General features: G+C 35.4%; 1 protein-coding gene across 3 annotated transcripts in view; it reads right to left on the bottom strand.

The window, feature by feature from the left end:
• Positions 1–14,781, bottom strand: part of LOC148944928 (uncharacterized) — an 87,504-nt gene that overhangs the window by 65,846 nt on the left and 6,877 nt on the right. For all 3 annotated transcript variants that reach the window (XR_016142677.1, XM_089098562.1, XM_089098563.1), the window contains exon 2: positions 9,449–10,052. Coding sequence is in view for 2 of the 3 variants with exons in the window: in XM_089098562.1 (XP_088954688.1) it covers positions 9,449–10,052 (604 nt within the window). In the remaining variant the exon portion in view is untranslated. The remainder of the gene's footprint in view (positions 1–9,448; positions 10,053–14,781) is intronic.

The following is a 14,781-nucleotide window of genomic DNA, read 5'->3' as shown; positions in this document are numbered from 1 at the left end:
CTTTAAAAATAGCTATCTATTCTAATTAAACTGCCTTTGTAATTCAGGGGTTTGTGAATCAAATTTTTTTTACTTTTAACGTAAAGAGCGTGGTATTGACTAAGGGGAGAACCCCCTCATATACGTAATAACATATACGTAATAAAAAAAGAATAAAAAAACAAGCGAAATGGCTCAATAGTAATCGAAACTTGTAAAAACGGAATTTTGATGTCAATAAACATATAAAAAGAATGGGTTTAAAATGCTGATTCTAAATATACAAATTTTATTGAGTTTAGTATTACTCATCAAAGGCTAAGAGCCTGAGTAAATTTACCCGATTTTAGAAAGAGGGGGGAAACATCCCCTACAAGTGAAAAAAATTTAATGAAAATCACACCGTCAGATTCAGCGTATCAGAAAACCCTATTACATATGTTTCAAGCTCATATCTGCAAAAATCTGCAACTTTGTATTTTTTGCAGGAAGAAAAATATACGAATATAGAAGTTAGTTACGTAAGTTAATTTGTAAAGACATCCATTTAGCATTTTTATGCAAATTTTGTTTACTTATTCAATGACAGTTAGCCAAAATAAAAGCTGCATTAACTAAAAAACGATCAGAAATAAAATAAAAAAAACAAGTTTTTTAAACTGAAAGTAAGGAGCGTTATTAAAACTTAAAACGAACAAAAATTATTCCGTATATGAAAGGGGCTGTCCCCGCCTCAACGCCTCGCTCTTTACGCTAAAGTTTGACTCTGTCTCACAACTTTATTTTTTAAAACAATAAAAAAATTTAGCGTAAAGAGCGAGGCGTTGAGGAGGGAACAGTCCCTTTCATATACGGAATAATTTCTGTTCGTTTTAAGTTTAAATGTCGCTCCTTACTTTCAGTTTAAAAAACTTGTTTTTTTTTATTTGATCATGGGTCAGATCTAACAATCTTTGCAGCTCTTTTCCACTTTTTGCAACCAACACTATCATCCGCAAAAAGGAGAGCAAACAAAGATTTACACGATAACTCAATAAATGGTGCTACCCTAGTCCTAAAATAATCCTCTATATTATTTATAAATAAAGAAAATAGATTAGGATATAAACTACAGCCTTGCTTAACCCCTATAATACTTTTAATTACCCTAGAAAACTGTTTCCCAACTCGAACTACGACCATAATTACACTGTACATAGCTACTAATATCCTAACAAATTTCCAGGGCAATCCTAATTATAGCAGACTCTCGATAAGGTGCTTCCTAACTACTTCATCGAAAGCTCTTTTCAAGTCCAGAAAAGCTTCATATAACTTATTTTCTCTACCTCTAGCATATTTTCTTATCAACACACTCAAAATAAATATCTGGTCTATAGCACTATATCCCTTCCTGAAACATGCCTCTATATCTATCATCTTCTTCTGTGATTCTAACCATTTATCTAACCTTGAACATAATACCTTCCAAAAAAGCTTACTAATACTATTCCCCATACCGATATATCTATCAAACAGTTCGTGGTAACGAACTGTAAGTAAGGAGCGACCCGGCTCAATGGTAACCGAAACTCTAGAAAACGGGTTTTTGATACCAATAGATACATCAAAAGAATCAGATTTCAATGTTGATTTCAAATATATAACTTTTATCAAGTTTAGTGCTACCCATCAAAAGTTACGCGCCTGAGAAAATTTGGTTGATTTTCGAAAAAGGGGGAAAGACCCCCTAAAAGTTATAGAACCTTAATGAAAATCACAACATCATATTCAGCGTATCAGAGAACCTTGCTGTAGAGGTTTCAAGCTCCTATCCACAAAAATGTGGAATTTTGCATTTTTTGCCAGAAGAAAGATCACAGATGCGGGTTTATTTGTTTTTTTGTTTGTTTTTTTTCCAGGGGTGATCGTATCGACCCAGTGGTCGTCGAATATCGTGGGAGGGCTCATTGGATGGGAAATTAAAAGTTTTAGTGCCCTTTTTAAGATACCGAAAAAATAGAGGGCAACTTGGCCCCCTCCCACGCTCCTTTTTTCTCCAAAGTCACCTGATCAAAATTTTGAGATAGCCATTTTGTTCAGCATGGTAGAAAATATGATAACTATGTCTTTTAGGATGACTTAATCCCCCGAAGTCCCTAGGGGGAGGGCTAAAAGTTATGAACTTTACCCAATGTTAAAATATAGTTTTAGTTATTGGGAAGTATACAAAAGTTTTCAGGAGGGTTTTTTCTGGGAGTGGGAGGGGGGTGGATGGGTCGGGGGTTATGTTGGAGGATCTGTCCATGAAGGAAGTTTTCATGGGGGAAGTGAAATTGCCATGAAGGGGGTGCCGGACTTGCCAATATTATTTATTGGTTATTGGGAAGTATACAGACATTTTCACGAAGGATTTTTTTCTGGAGGGGGGGGGGGGCTAGAGGAGGGGGTTACTCTGGAGAATCTTTCCGTGGAAGATGTTTCTTTTGGGTAAGGGACATTTCTATGAAGGGGGCGCCGGGTTTCCCAGCATTATTTAAAAAACGATCAGAAATTAAATACAAAAAACGAGTTTTTTCAACTGAAAGTAAGGAGCAACATTATAACTTAAAATGAACAGAAATTATAACGTATGTGAGGGGGTTCTCCTCCAAGTCAATACCTCCCTCTTTACGCTACAGTTTTTTTAGTGCTTTCAAAATAGCTATCTATTATAATTAAACGGCCTTTGTGATTCAGGGGTTTGTGAATCAAAATTTTTTTTTAAATTTTAACGTAAAGAGCATGGTATTGACTAAGGAGAACCCCCTCATATACGTAATAACATATACGTAATAAAAAAAAAACAATAAAAAAACAAGCGTTTATAATGTGTTTATAATGCTGATTCTAAATATATAGATTTTATTAAGTTTAGTATTACTCATCAAAGGCTACGAGCCTGAGAAAATTTACCCGATTTTTTAAAGAGGGTGGAAACATCCCCTACAAGTGAAAGAATTTTAATGAAAATCACACCGTCAGATTCAGCGTATCAGAAAATCCTATTACATAAGTTTCAAGCTCAGATTTGCAAAAATCTGCAACTTTGTATTTTTTGCCAGAAGAAAAATATACGAATATAGAAGTTAGTTACGTAAGTTAATTTATAAATTACGTCATAACCAAATTTAGAGACATCCATTTAGCAAAAGAAAAGTGAAATTTTTATGCAAATTTTGTTTACTTATTCAATGACGTTGAGCAAAAATAAAAACTGAATTAACTAAAAAACGATCAGAGATTAATTAAAAAAAAAAACAGGTTTTTTAAACTGAAAGTAAGGACCGACATTAAAACTTAAAACGAACAGAAATTATTCCGTATATGAAAGGGGCTGTCCCCTCCGTATATGAAAGGGACAGCCCCTTTCATATACGGAATAATTTCTGTTCGTTTCAAGTTTTAATGTCGCTCCTTACTTTCAGTTTAAAAAACTTGTTTTTTTTTAATTTAATCTCCCACAAAGAAACGAATAGGTAATTTAGTCAAAATTCTTACCTTAGAATGTTCCAGGGTGTAAAATTGAAATATTTTTAAAATACATAAACAGGACAAAAAAAAGTTATACGTGGCCAGGAGCCTTTGTAAACAAAAACAAATAAACACTGGTTCCCATCTTAAATGAACAAGGGGAAACAGTGACCTGAAAAAGTAGTTTCCTTGAAATTTTTTACCTATGTAGTAGAGAGATCTTATGGTAGATTTGTAACAGGACAGGGAAAAGGCAACACCTGTGAACTATAGCATACAATAAATTCCTGAACTGAAAACAGTCTCCAAAAGAGTTGACATTGCAAACTTGGCAACGCTATAGCGTTGGCTATAGTAAAGACCATAAAGCTTCAATGTTTTATTATTTTTTTTTTCCCCAGAGGCACTTCATATGGAAAGGGTCGTCGTAAAAACATCAAAGGGGGCTCATTCGATTGGAAATCGAGAGTTCTAGTTCCCTTTTTAGGGGTCAAAGGTGATTGGAAGGCAACTAACACCTTTTCCTTGCTAACCATTTCTTCAAACACATCCAATCAAAATTTTGAGACAGCCATTTTTTTCTACGTAGTTGAGTTCCAGATAGAAAATATGTTTTTGAAGAGGACACTCCCCCAGAGCCCTCAGGGCACGGGTTGTAAGTCATGCCCTAGGGGCATATAAGGTTTTTATAGAAAGCTTTGTCGTAGAAACTTCAAAAAGGAATCACTCGATTAGAAATTCAAAGGGCTAGTGCTCTTTTTAATAATCGAAAGTGATTGGAGGGCAAATAACCCCCCTCTCACGCCCACCTTTTCCCCAAACACATCCAGCCAAAATTTTGAGATGGTCATTTTGTTTAACGTAGTTGAAAATTCTGGAAATTAGGTCTTTGAGGATGAAAACCCTCCCACAGCCCTCAGGGCAAGGGTTGTAAATTATGCCCTGGGGGCATGTAAGGTTTTTATAAAAAGCGTTGTCGTAGAAACTTCAAAAAGAGCTCATTCCATTGGAAATTTAGATGGCTAGTGCTTTTTTTAATAGTCGAAAGTGATTGGAGGGCAAATAACCCCCCTCTTACGCCCACCTTTCCCCCAAACACATCCAATCAATATTTTGAAATGGCCGTTTTGTTCTACGTAATTGAAAGTTCTGGAGATTAGGTCTTTGAGGATGACAACCCCCCCCCACAGCATTCAGGGCAAAGGTTGTAAGTTATGCCCTAGGGGCATATAAGGTTTTTTATAGAAAGCGTTGCCGTAGAAACTTCAAAAAGGGCTCATTCAATTGGAAATTTAAATGGCTAGGGCCCTTTTTAATAGTCAAAAGTGACTGGAAGGCAACTGACACCCCTTTCACGCCCACGATTTCCCCAAACACATCCAATCCAAATTTTGAGATAGCCATTTTGTTGAACGTAGTCGAACATTCTGGAAATTATGTTTTTGAGCAGGACAGCCCCCCCCCCCCCCGGCACCCCTAGGTCTTCGGGGCAAGGGTTATAAGTTATGCCCTGGGGAAATATAGGCTACGGTTCTTATGGAAGGATTGTTCGTAAAAACTTCACAGAGGACTCATTTGATTAGAAATTGAAAGTTCTAGTTCACTTTTTAAGAGTCAAAAGATATCGGAGGGTAACCAGCCCCCTCCCCCACGCTCTTTTCCCCCAAATGCATCCGGTAAAAATTTTGAGATAGCTATTTTGTTTAAAATAGCTCAAAGATCATATAACAAATACTCCAGTGTCGACACAACCCCACAAACCCGGGGGCAGGCGTTGTAAATTATGCCCTACGGGTATATATGGTTCTTATGGAAGGGATGCTCATATAAACTTTAAAGAGGGTTCATTTGATTGGAAATTGAAAGTTCTAGTTCACTTTATAAGAGTCAAAAGAAATTGGAGGGCACCTAACCCCCCCCCCTTCATGCCCTTTTCCCTCAAACCCATCCAAAAAGAACTTTTGTAATAGCGAAAACATATCACAAAAACTCTAGGGTCGACACAGCCCCCCAAGGCCCGAGGGCAAGCGTTGTAAGTTATGCCCTGGGGGAATATATGGTTAAAATGGAAGGGATGCTCGTAAAAACTTCAGACAGGGCTACTTTGATTGAAAGTTCTACTTCAGTTTTTGAGAGTGAAGAGACTGGAGGGCAACTAGCCCCCACCCCACACCCCTTTACCCCCAAATACATCCGATGAAAATTTTGAGATAGCCATTAAGTCAAGAATTGTTCAAAACTCATATAACAAAACTCAGGTGTCGACACAACCCCCGAGGGCCTGGGGGTTTGGCGTTGTAAGTTATGCCCTGGGGCATGTTATGGTTCTTATGAAAACTCATCCGCTACAAATTTCCCAAAACCCACCCGCTACATATTTTGAGATACCCGGTTTTTTTTTTAATTGTTCAAAACTAGATAACAAAGACTCTGGTGTCAACACAACCCCCAGGGCCCGGGGGTAGGTGTTGTAAGTGTTTTCCGGGAGGCGTATATTATTCTTATGAAAGGGATGCTTGTATAAACTCCAGAGAGGGCTCATTTGATTGGAAATTGAAAGTTCTCGTTCACTTTTTAAGAGTCAAAAGATAACCAAGGGAAAATAGCCCCTCCCCTCCACAAACCCTTTTTTCCCCAAGCCCAACCGATAAAATTTTTAAAATAGGCATTTCATTAAAAATAGTTCAGAGGTTAGATAAGAAAAACTCCTGTGTCGACACAGCCCCCCAGGACCCAGAGGCAGGCGTTGTAATTAATGCTCAGGGGATATAGTTCTTATGGAAGGGATGCTCGTATAAACTTCGGAGAGGACCTACCCCAACACCCCTTTTTCCCCAAATACATCGGATAAAAATTTTGAGATAGCCATTAAGTTAAGAATTGTTCAAAACTCAGATAACAAAAACTCAGGTGTCGACACAGCCCCCCCCCCCCCGGGCCTGGAGGTTTGGCGTTGTATGTTATGCCCTGGGGCATGTATAGTACTTATAAAAACCCATCCGCTACATATATCCCAAAACCCATCCGCTAAATATTTTGAGATAGCCGGTTTTTTTTTTTTATTGTTCAAAATTAGATATCAAAGACTCTGGTGTCAACACAACCCCCCAGGACCCGGGGGTAGGTGTTTTAAGTGTTGTCCTGGGGGCGTATATGGTTCTTGTGAAAGGGATGCTTGTATAAACTTCAGAGAGGGCTCATTTGATTGGAAATTGAAAGTTCTCGTTCACTTTTTAAGAGTCAAAAGATAACCAAGGGAATTTAGCCCCCCCCCCCTCCACGCACCCTTTTATAACCAAGCCCATCCGATAAAAATTTTGAAATAGCCATTTCATTAAAAATAGTTCAAAGGTCAGATTAGAAAAATCCTGTGACGACGCAGCCCCCAGGGCCCGGAGGCAGGCGTTGTAAGTAATACTCTGGGGGCATATATAGTTCTTATGGAAGGGATGCTCGTATAAACTTCGGAGACGGCTCATTTGATAGTTAATTAGAAGTTCTTTTTCACTTTTTTAAGTCAAAAGAGATCGGAGACCAACTAGCCCCCCTCCATGCCCTAGATGCATCAGATAAAAATTTTGAGATAGATATTTTGTTAAGAATAGTTCAAAGCTCAGATAACAAAAACTTCTGTGTCGACATTGCCCCCAGGGCCCGGGGGTAGGCGTTGTAAGTTATGCCATGGGGGTATATATGGTTATTATGGAAGGGATGCTCGTATAAACTTCATAGAGGGCTCATTTGATTGGAAATTGAAAGTTGTTTTTCAATTTTTAAAAGTCAAAAGTGATCGGAGGGCAGCTAGGCCCCCCCCCCCAACTTCCATTTATTTTTTTTCCCAGAGGCACTTCATATAGAAAGGGTTGTCATATAAACTTCAAAGGGGGCTCATTCGATTGGAAATCGAGAGTTCTAGTGCCCTTTTCAAGAGTCAACAGTGATTAGAGGGCAACTAGCCCCCCCCCCAAGAAAATATTTGTAATAAAATTGGTTTTCAGTACAGCGCCAATGACGCAGTAGGTTTTAGACTTTTACAGTGAGAGAAGGAGGCGATACCCAAACATTTGTTTGTAGTGGTTTTTGCTCAATTCAAGCTTGATATGCATATTCAATTTAAGTTTCACTCGTTTTAAGATTTATTTATTCATTTACCTTAATATATATTGTATGTTTGTTTGCATTGATTGTTTTTGTAATTTCTGTCCGTTTTAAGTTTCATTTATATTTCAATAGCAAAATATTTTTTTTTTCATTTTAAGCTTGATTTTCATATTCAATCTAAGCATTACTCGCTTTGAATAGAACAGAATAAGGCTTTATTCATAAAATTTTTCACAAGCGATAAATCGCCGAATATAAGTTCGTGTCATAAAAAAAAATCAAGTAAACAACATCCATCTCAAGCACTTCAATGAAATTAGGATCAGGGATACCAAAACATTAAAAAATATAAACAGACAAAATACAGACAAATAGAAATTAAACATTTAAGAAAAATATTAAAGTAGCAAAAATAATGTCCTACCTAACAGGTCATACATTAAAGGTAAAAATTTAGTCATAAAACGGCATAAATTAAAAAAAAAATAATAATAATAACAGGAGTGTCAAAAGAGTAAAAAAAAAGAATTCATTAAGAGGTATTAGGGATGTTGAGGATTTGAGTAAAGATTGATATAAGGCTGTCTAAATATCTTTTTGTTTTAGTCTTTACAGTCTTTAGGACGGCTATTAGATTTTTCGCCTGTTTTTGGAGAGACTTACACTTAGGATTATGGGGAGGCGGAGAAAGGGCTTCAGTTCGGATGTTGGTTCTCACATTACCACCAAAACGGAGGCACAGGTCATGTCGTCTATTTTCCAGGGTTTTGATTTTAAACTTTTGTAAGAAGTAGGAGTAAGGCAACTTCCCTTCCCGTATAATTATTTTTAAAGCCCTTTTCTGGACGGATTCCAACCTTTTGGTTCGATTTTTATTTAGTGAGAAGTGCCATACAGGGCAAGCATATTCGAGAGTTGGGCGAATAAAAGATATGTAAAATTTCAAAATATGAGAAGCAGGGCATTGATATTTTGCCAATTGCTTAAGGAAAGCTAGGGAAATATTGGCTTGCTTTGTTATAATTGAAACATGTGCTTCCCATTTAAGATCGGAAGTAATAGTTACTCCTATAGCTTACATTTTGAGATCTATTAATTCATTTACATTATTATTTTTTGTATCTTTTTATATAATTGTTTATTTAATTCATGTTCGTTTTGGGTTTCATTTATTCTTTAATAGTAATTTCTGGTCGTTTTGAGTTTGAATTTTAACAGGTATTTGTACCTGCTGAGCTTAAGTTTAAAATGGCCTTTACTTGTCTTTGAAAAACTTATTTTTCGGAAAGTTTCTTTTAAATTAATTTCCAGCAAACATCAATTTATCTTGTGATAAAACAAAAAAAAACATTCTTAACTTAAACTTAATGTGTGAGGACCCTCACCAAACATTTTAAATCTCAGATCTTTATCAATATATAAATGTTCATTCTATTCAAATAAGTGGTCTAAGGACTTTGATTTAAATATTACTAAACTCTTCTATCATTGTCTTGTAAAATAAAAATAAGCAGTTTTGGAAAAGATCTGGGAGCACAATGATAACCTATTGGTATTTTGAACTAAACAAAACCAGAATGCGAGACAAAAGAAATGTCAGAATCCAAGAAGAAAATCTAAAAAGCAAAATTAGACCTAGTGCTTTGTACTTCTTAGCTGATAAGTTACTAAATTTCTTGGCAACGGTGTTTTCCAGGTGGGGTTGGAGATTCTAGGGTTTTAGGGATTACACACAAGTGTCATGTTACCTTTTAAGTACAACCTAGCCTAGTTTCTTGGAGAAACTGAAATAAAATTAAATATATAGCCATACTTTGGTCCTTTGACTTTGAATAAACTGAACTTCAACAACAAAAAAAAAAAAAAAAAAACTTACCAGTGAGTTGCATGCAGCAAAATCTCTTTGATAAACAGAGGAACTAGTTTCAGCAGGACAGTTTACCAAGCTATTGTTTGAGGTATCTACTAGAGGAGGTGCTATATTACTGGAAGAATCTTCAGCCAAAAAATTGCTTTCAGAGGTTGTATCAACTCTGTTTCGAGATTGAGCAAGATAGCTAGGTTTCTGTAATTGGTTAACTGTCTCATTGGGATAAGCAAGACCTTTAACGTTAAGCATTTCAGCCACTTTTATTAATGAACTAGTTTGAGCATGTGGAACAGTCACTTCACCTGTATACATAAATTTCACCAAAGCTTGCAGATCATGAAATTTCACATCTTTTAGAATAATCACAGGATGGGGGTGTGAAATCCCTAAAAGCAGTGTTTCAAAATAGGAACTATAAGATGAGAGAACAAGTCTGTGACATTTGATGCTTTGACTGTCACATGATAGGGTGACATCCGTGAAATGTTCACTGTTTAATAGAGATAAAAACGCTCTGTGAAATACATCCAGGTAGTTGTTCCACTTTAAACAAAATTCGCTTTGTTCCATCTTAGAAATAGTGACTAAATCCTTGAATGACACAAACTTGCTGAAATAGATTAAAACATATAAATAAGTATTCGAAATCACAGGCACTAAAGGTGATATTTAATAAACTACTCTACAATTAGAAATCCAAGAGCAACTCAATGCTTGTATTTGTATTTCAAAGCTTCAACATTCCTTTTCAATTTATAAATATACCTAGCTTGGTTATAATCACATAAATATAAATCACAAGGGGACAACCTTGTGAAAAAAAAATCTCACCACTTTGCTGATGACACGACAACAAAAACATCAATTGCAAAAGACAAAGATCCCCGTGAACCCCACAAGGAGCTTCAGGCTGACCTGGAGAAAATCGAGACGTGGGCAGATGCATGGCTTGTTTTAACGCATCGAAAACGAAAGAGCTGTTAATTTCTAAGGCACGTAATATGAGGGCTCATCCTAATTTCGTCTTCAAAGGAGAAGCAATAACGCGAGTTGATACACTGCGCCTACTTCGAGTTAATTTCCCTTTTGATCTCTCATGAACTGAACATCTCAGTAAAATTAGATCCTCTTGCTAAAAGAAGTTAGGAGTTATCCTAACATGCAAAAGTCTTCTCCCTGATAATTCTATTCTGCCATTTTTCACTTCGTGCATCAAACCTGTCATGGAATATGCATGTCCTCTCTTCGCTGGTTCACCAAAAAGCCACATTGCTCCACTCCAACATATTCAAAATAGAGCAGTGTGTGCAGCAACCTCTTGCAACACAAAAGCTAAAACCCCACAGTTAATCTTGGACCGTCTCGATGTGGTGTCCATGTCGGTTATCCACAAATGCTTCAATAACCCTCCTTCAGAGGAGCTATCAAAGCTCGTTCCTGATAAAGCAAAGCCCTTGTGATCAACTCGCCGAATTACAGCTCGTCAGGACTACCTTGAGCAGGGTACTCCCCGCCAAGAATATCTTAAACAAGTTTTGCGCGGCGATTGATTTCCACATGGATTAGATTGCCGGCAGAGGTAATCCCAAAAATCCTTCCCTTGACGCGTTCAAAAGAAGGTATAACAAATACCTCAGTGTTAGAAAATGAAGTAAATTACCAGGACTAGCGGCAAATCAAAATCTGTGGTGGAGCCGTCAAGCCTGTAGGCTAATAAAAAAAAAACTATGTCTCTATGAATGCTGAACAATATGCATTCAAAACTTGCAAAATTGTCGAATCAATATTATCTAGTTTAGTTTTTGTATGCACCACTCAAAGACTCATAGATTTATTTGGCTAGCTATAGACTCATGCCACTCACTGTAATATGATGACCATTACATTTTAGCTATTTTAGAAAAACTCTTATACAAGAACCAAGTAGTTTTTTCACCAGACTTTAGTGGAAAAGCTGAGAAGGCTTATAGTTATATTTTGGGTTATTGAATTAATCAGAGAAGAAGGTTATAGCTGATTTACATATAGCTAATTTACTGATTTACATATAGCTGATATAGATTTACTGATAGCTGATTTACATATAGCTGATAGATATAGCTGATTTCACAGAATTGTTAAGGGATTATGCTTTCTCAAAACTATTAATGCAGACACATCCCATGAAATTTAGATGCTAAAATTAGTTACCGTTGAATTGAACCCTGGTCTATAGACATTTATGGTAAAAAATGGTTAGCTCGATTTTTATGAGCTCAACAAATCAAGACATGATTCTACTTTTAATCATTGATGTAGGCTACATAAAGATAAGTATATTTTGAGCATAGGTAGATAAAGAAGAGGCCTTAGAAAAAATAAGCATATTCTTGCAAGGAAATAATATTCCAAAGCTAAACTTTAAGGTAAGTACAGGTAAATAGCTTTCTTTGGAACAAAACAATATAAATTTCTAACAGAGGACAGAATTTGACTTAAAATTTGAAATCTCCTAAAAATGGGCATAGCAGTTCCTTTTCTTATTTGATATGAAATAGTTTAAGTAGTTTTGAAGCAAAAAATTTAGAAAAAGAGGTTAGTGATACAGCTAACAACAAAATTGATGATAATAATGAGGCATCATTTGCTTAACATTTATCAGACCAAATGTATTCCCCATTGGATGTTTCAACCTATTTTTCTGTACAAAGGCTTGCAAAGAGGCTCTTTCAGAGTTCCTTAAGTAATGTTTTAGAATGTTACCTACTTTTCAGTTCTGTCTATCGTTTTTCAGATTTTATGAGCTATTGAAATTTTACTGTACAGCAGGCACAAAAATGGCAGAAAAGTGAGAAAAAAGTAATAAGAAAATCTTATTGAAAATAGTGCTATTACATGTCATTATATTTTTCTATAATGGCATTAAACTTCTTGAAATCCAGTCTAGTTTCCCTAGACCCTATTCCATGCAAAATGCTAGCAGAACATGTTGAACTCCTTGGTGTCACAATTTTTAATAATCTTAAGAGGGGCATTCATATTTCAAAGATTCTAGTCATTCCAGACAAAGGATAATCAAAACTAAAATTTTTGAAGTGAATTACAATGGCAGATCATACTTTGAAATGGCCAAATGTTGACAACATTTTCACTATGAGTAATAAAGAAATCTTTGCTTTGCTGTTAAATCTGACAGAAAGTGGGCCATTCCAAATAGTGTTTGCAGATGCTATTCCTGTAGCATATATGCAACACTGTGAAAAAAAGGAGTCATGTGACCTAGGTCACACAATTACACTCCACATGTTTATCAAATTTTGTTCCTATACTTTAAACAATTTTGTCAGTTTTTGCTTCTACTATCTGAATTGTGTTTTATACTTTTTAACATTAAACAAAGTTGAAGAGAAGAAATAAAGTAATAAAAATAGGCATGGTGAATGCAATAGGTTCCTGCCAACAAGCATTCCCCAAGTATTTTTATATCTGTTGAATTGGGTTCTAACTTGTGTTGAAAACAGGTAAATTTTTTGTTGTGTCCAATTCGAAGGTGAAAATGCTCTAATTTTAGAAAATACCCTTTTTGGATAAAACTTCAAACTTTTAATCAAACGGTTAGATTCTTAGATATTTTTCATATATACTGAAACTCTTCAAACCAAAAGTCTTTAAATTAAGTCCTCGGGAGTAGAAAAAGTGTATTTCTTTTACAAAAATTGTTCAATTATTGGTGCTTTTACCATAATCAAGCAAAATATCTTATTTTGGCACCCATGGTCAGTCCTTTTAAGATTATAATTGACCACCAAGAATTAGATTAAAAATAATCAAAATTTTTTTCTATTATATATAAACCTATCAATACATTGTTAATAGAAACCTACAGCTTTCATCTTTTTTAATTATGGTAAACAAGTGACAGGAAGAAGAGCTAAGAAAAATTTATTGAGAATATACAATTTGAGCTAGTCTATGTTGACAGTAAATTTTTTGTCTTTCCTATAATTTAGCTATGAGGAAGTAAATACATCACTTGATGCCTTTTTATGCTTTTTCTAAATATAATAATTGCTTCCAGGGAACTTACATTTTGATTCTTTAGGGGGGCTCAAAAAAGCCAATAGTAGCAAAAAGTTTAAGAATATGTTTAAAAAAATTGCAAGAAAAAATTGCTACTTGTAGCTGATTTAGGAATGGTAACTATTATTTTAACTGATTTGAATATTAAAATATTACTTAACCCTCAACCCTGTATATATTGATTTAGGGTATATATTTGACGATTAGAGCTACATACTTCAGATTTAAACTTAAGTATGTAGTCAGAATTGCATCTTAAATCCAAATGTAACATATAGTTGCATCAGAAATGAACTTTACCTCCTTCTCTCCCTAATGTGCAACTATATACCCTAAAGTCGAATATACCCTGGATCGGTATATGCAGAGGTGGGGGTAAAGTTCATTTGGGTACTTATGTATTATACAGAAAACTTACTGAGAATTGCAAAGAACCTATAGGATAAACAGGTTATTACTAGGCATACAGGGGTTTCTCACTCTGCGAAAAATATTTAAACTTTAGTTTTTTGGGGGTTGAAGGGGCAAAAAATGGTACCTAGGTTAGGTTACATATTTAATATATTCTATGCTTTACCCCCCCCCCTAATCTGCAAATATATAGCCAAAATGTGTTTTTAAACCATTATATTTTCATCATATTTTGTTTTATTTCATTAGCATTAACCAACTTCAATTCTGAGATGCTTTCTGTATAATACATAAGTACCTTCATTTGCAGCAGAAATGAATGTTATATTTAGATTCAGGATGATATTCTGATGCTAGTGGTAAGTTTATTTCTGAACTATCTGAATAATCTGTTAATATATATGTTAATGGTTATTTATTTAATCTTTGAACAAAATGGCTATCTTAAAATTTTGATCTGATGCATCTGAGGAAAAAAAGGTGTGGATGGGATAGGGGGTAGACTTAAGGACTGTGGGGGATATTGTCCATCCTAGAGGCATAGCCTATGAACACAATAGCTAGCTAAACATTTTGCTTGGATGCATTTGGAAAAAAGGGCATGGTGAGGGGGCTTTTTAGCCTCTGATCACATCTGATTCATCAAAATAGCCATAGTACTTCTTGGGTGTAGGTACTGATGATTTGACAGATTTTGTAAAAAAAAACAGCTGTTTTTCTACTCTATAAGTCTCAATTTAAAGACTTTTGGTTTGAAAAGTGTTTTAGTATGCTGGAATACTTTCTAAGAAACAAACTGTTTGATGAGAAGTTTGAAGTTTTATCTGAAAAGAGTACAAAACTCCGATTTTCCTATATTAGAGCATCTT

This window comes from Artemia sp. Qi Xiang Cuo, chromosome 13 (assembly GCF_049724085.1).
Source record: "Artemia sp. Qi Xiang Cuo chromosome 13, ASM4972408v1, whole genome shotgun sequence".
In the NCBI taxonomy this organism is placed as follows: Eukaryota; Metazoa; Arthropoda; class Branchiopoda; order Anostraca; family Artemiidae; genus Artemia; species Artemia sp. Qi Xiang Cuo.
The sequence above is the reverse complement of the archived record's forward strand: the minus strand, read 5'-3'. Positions and strand labels throughout refer to the sequence as shown.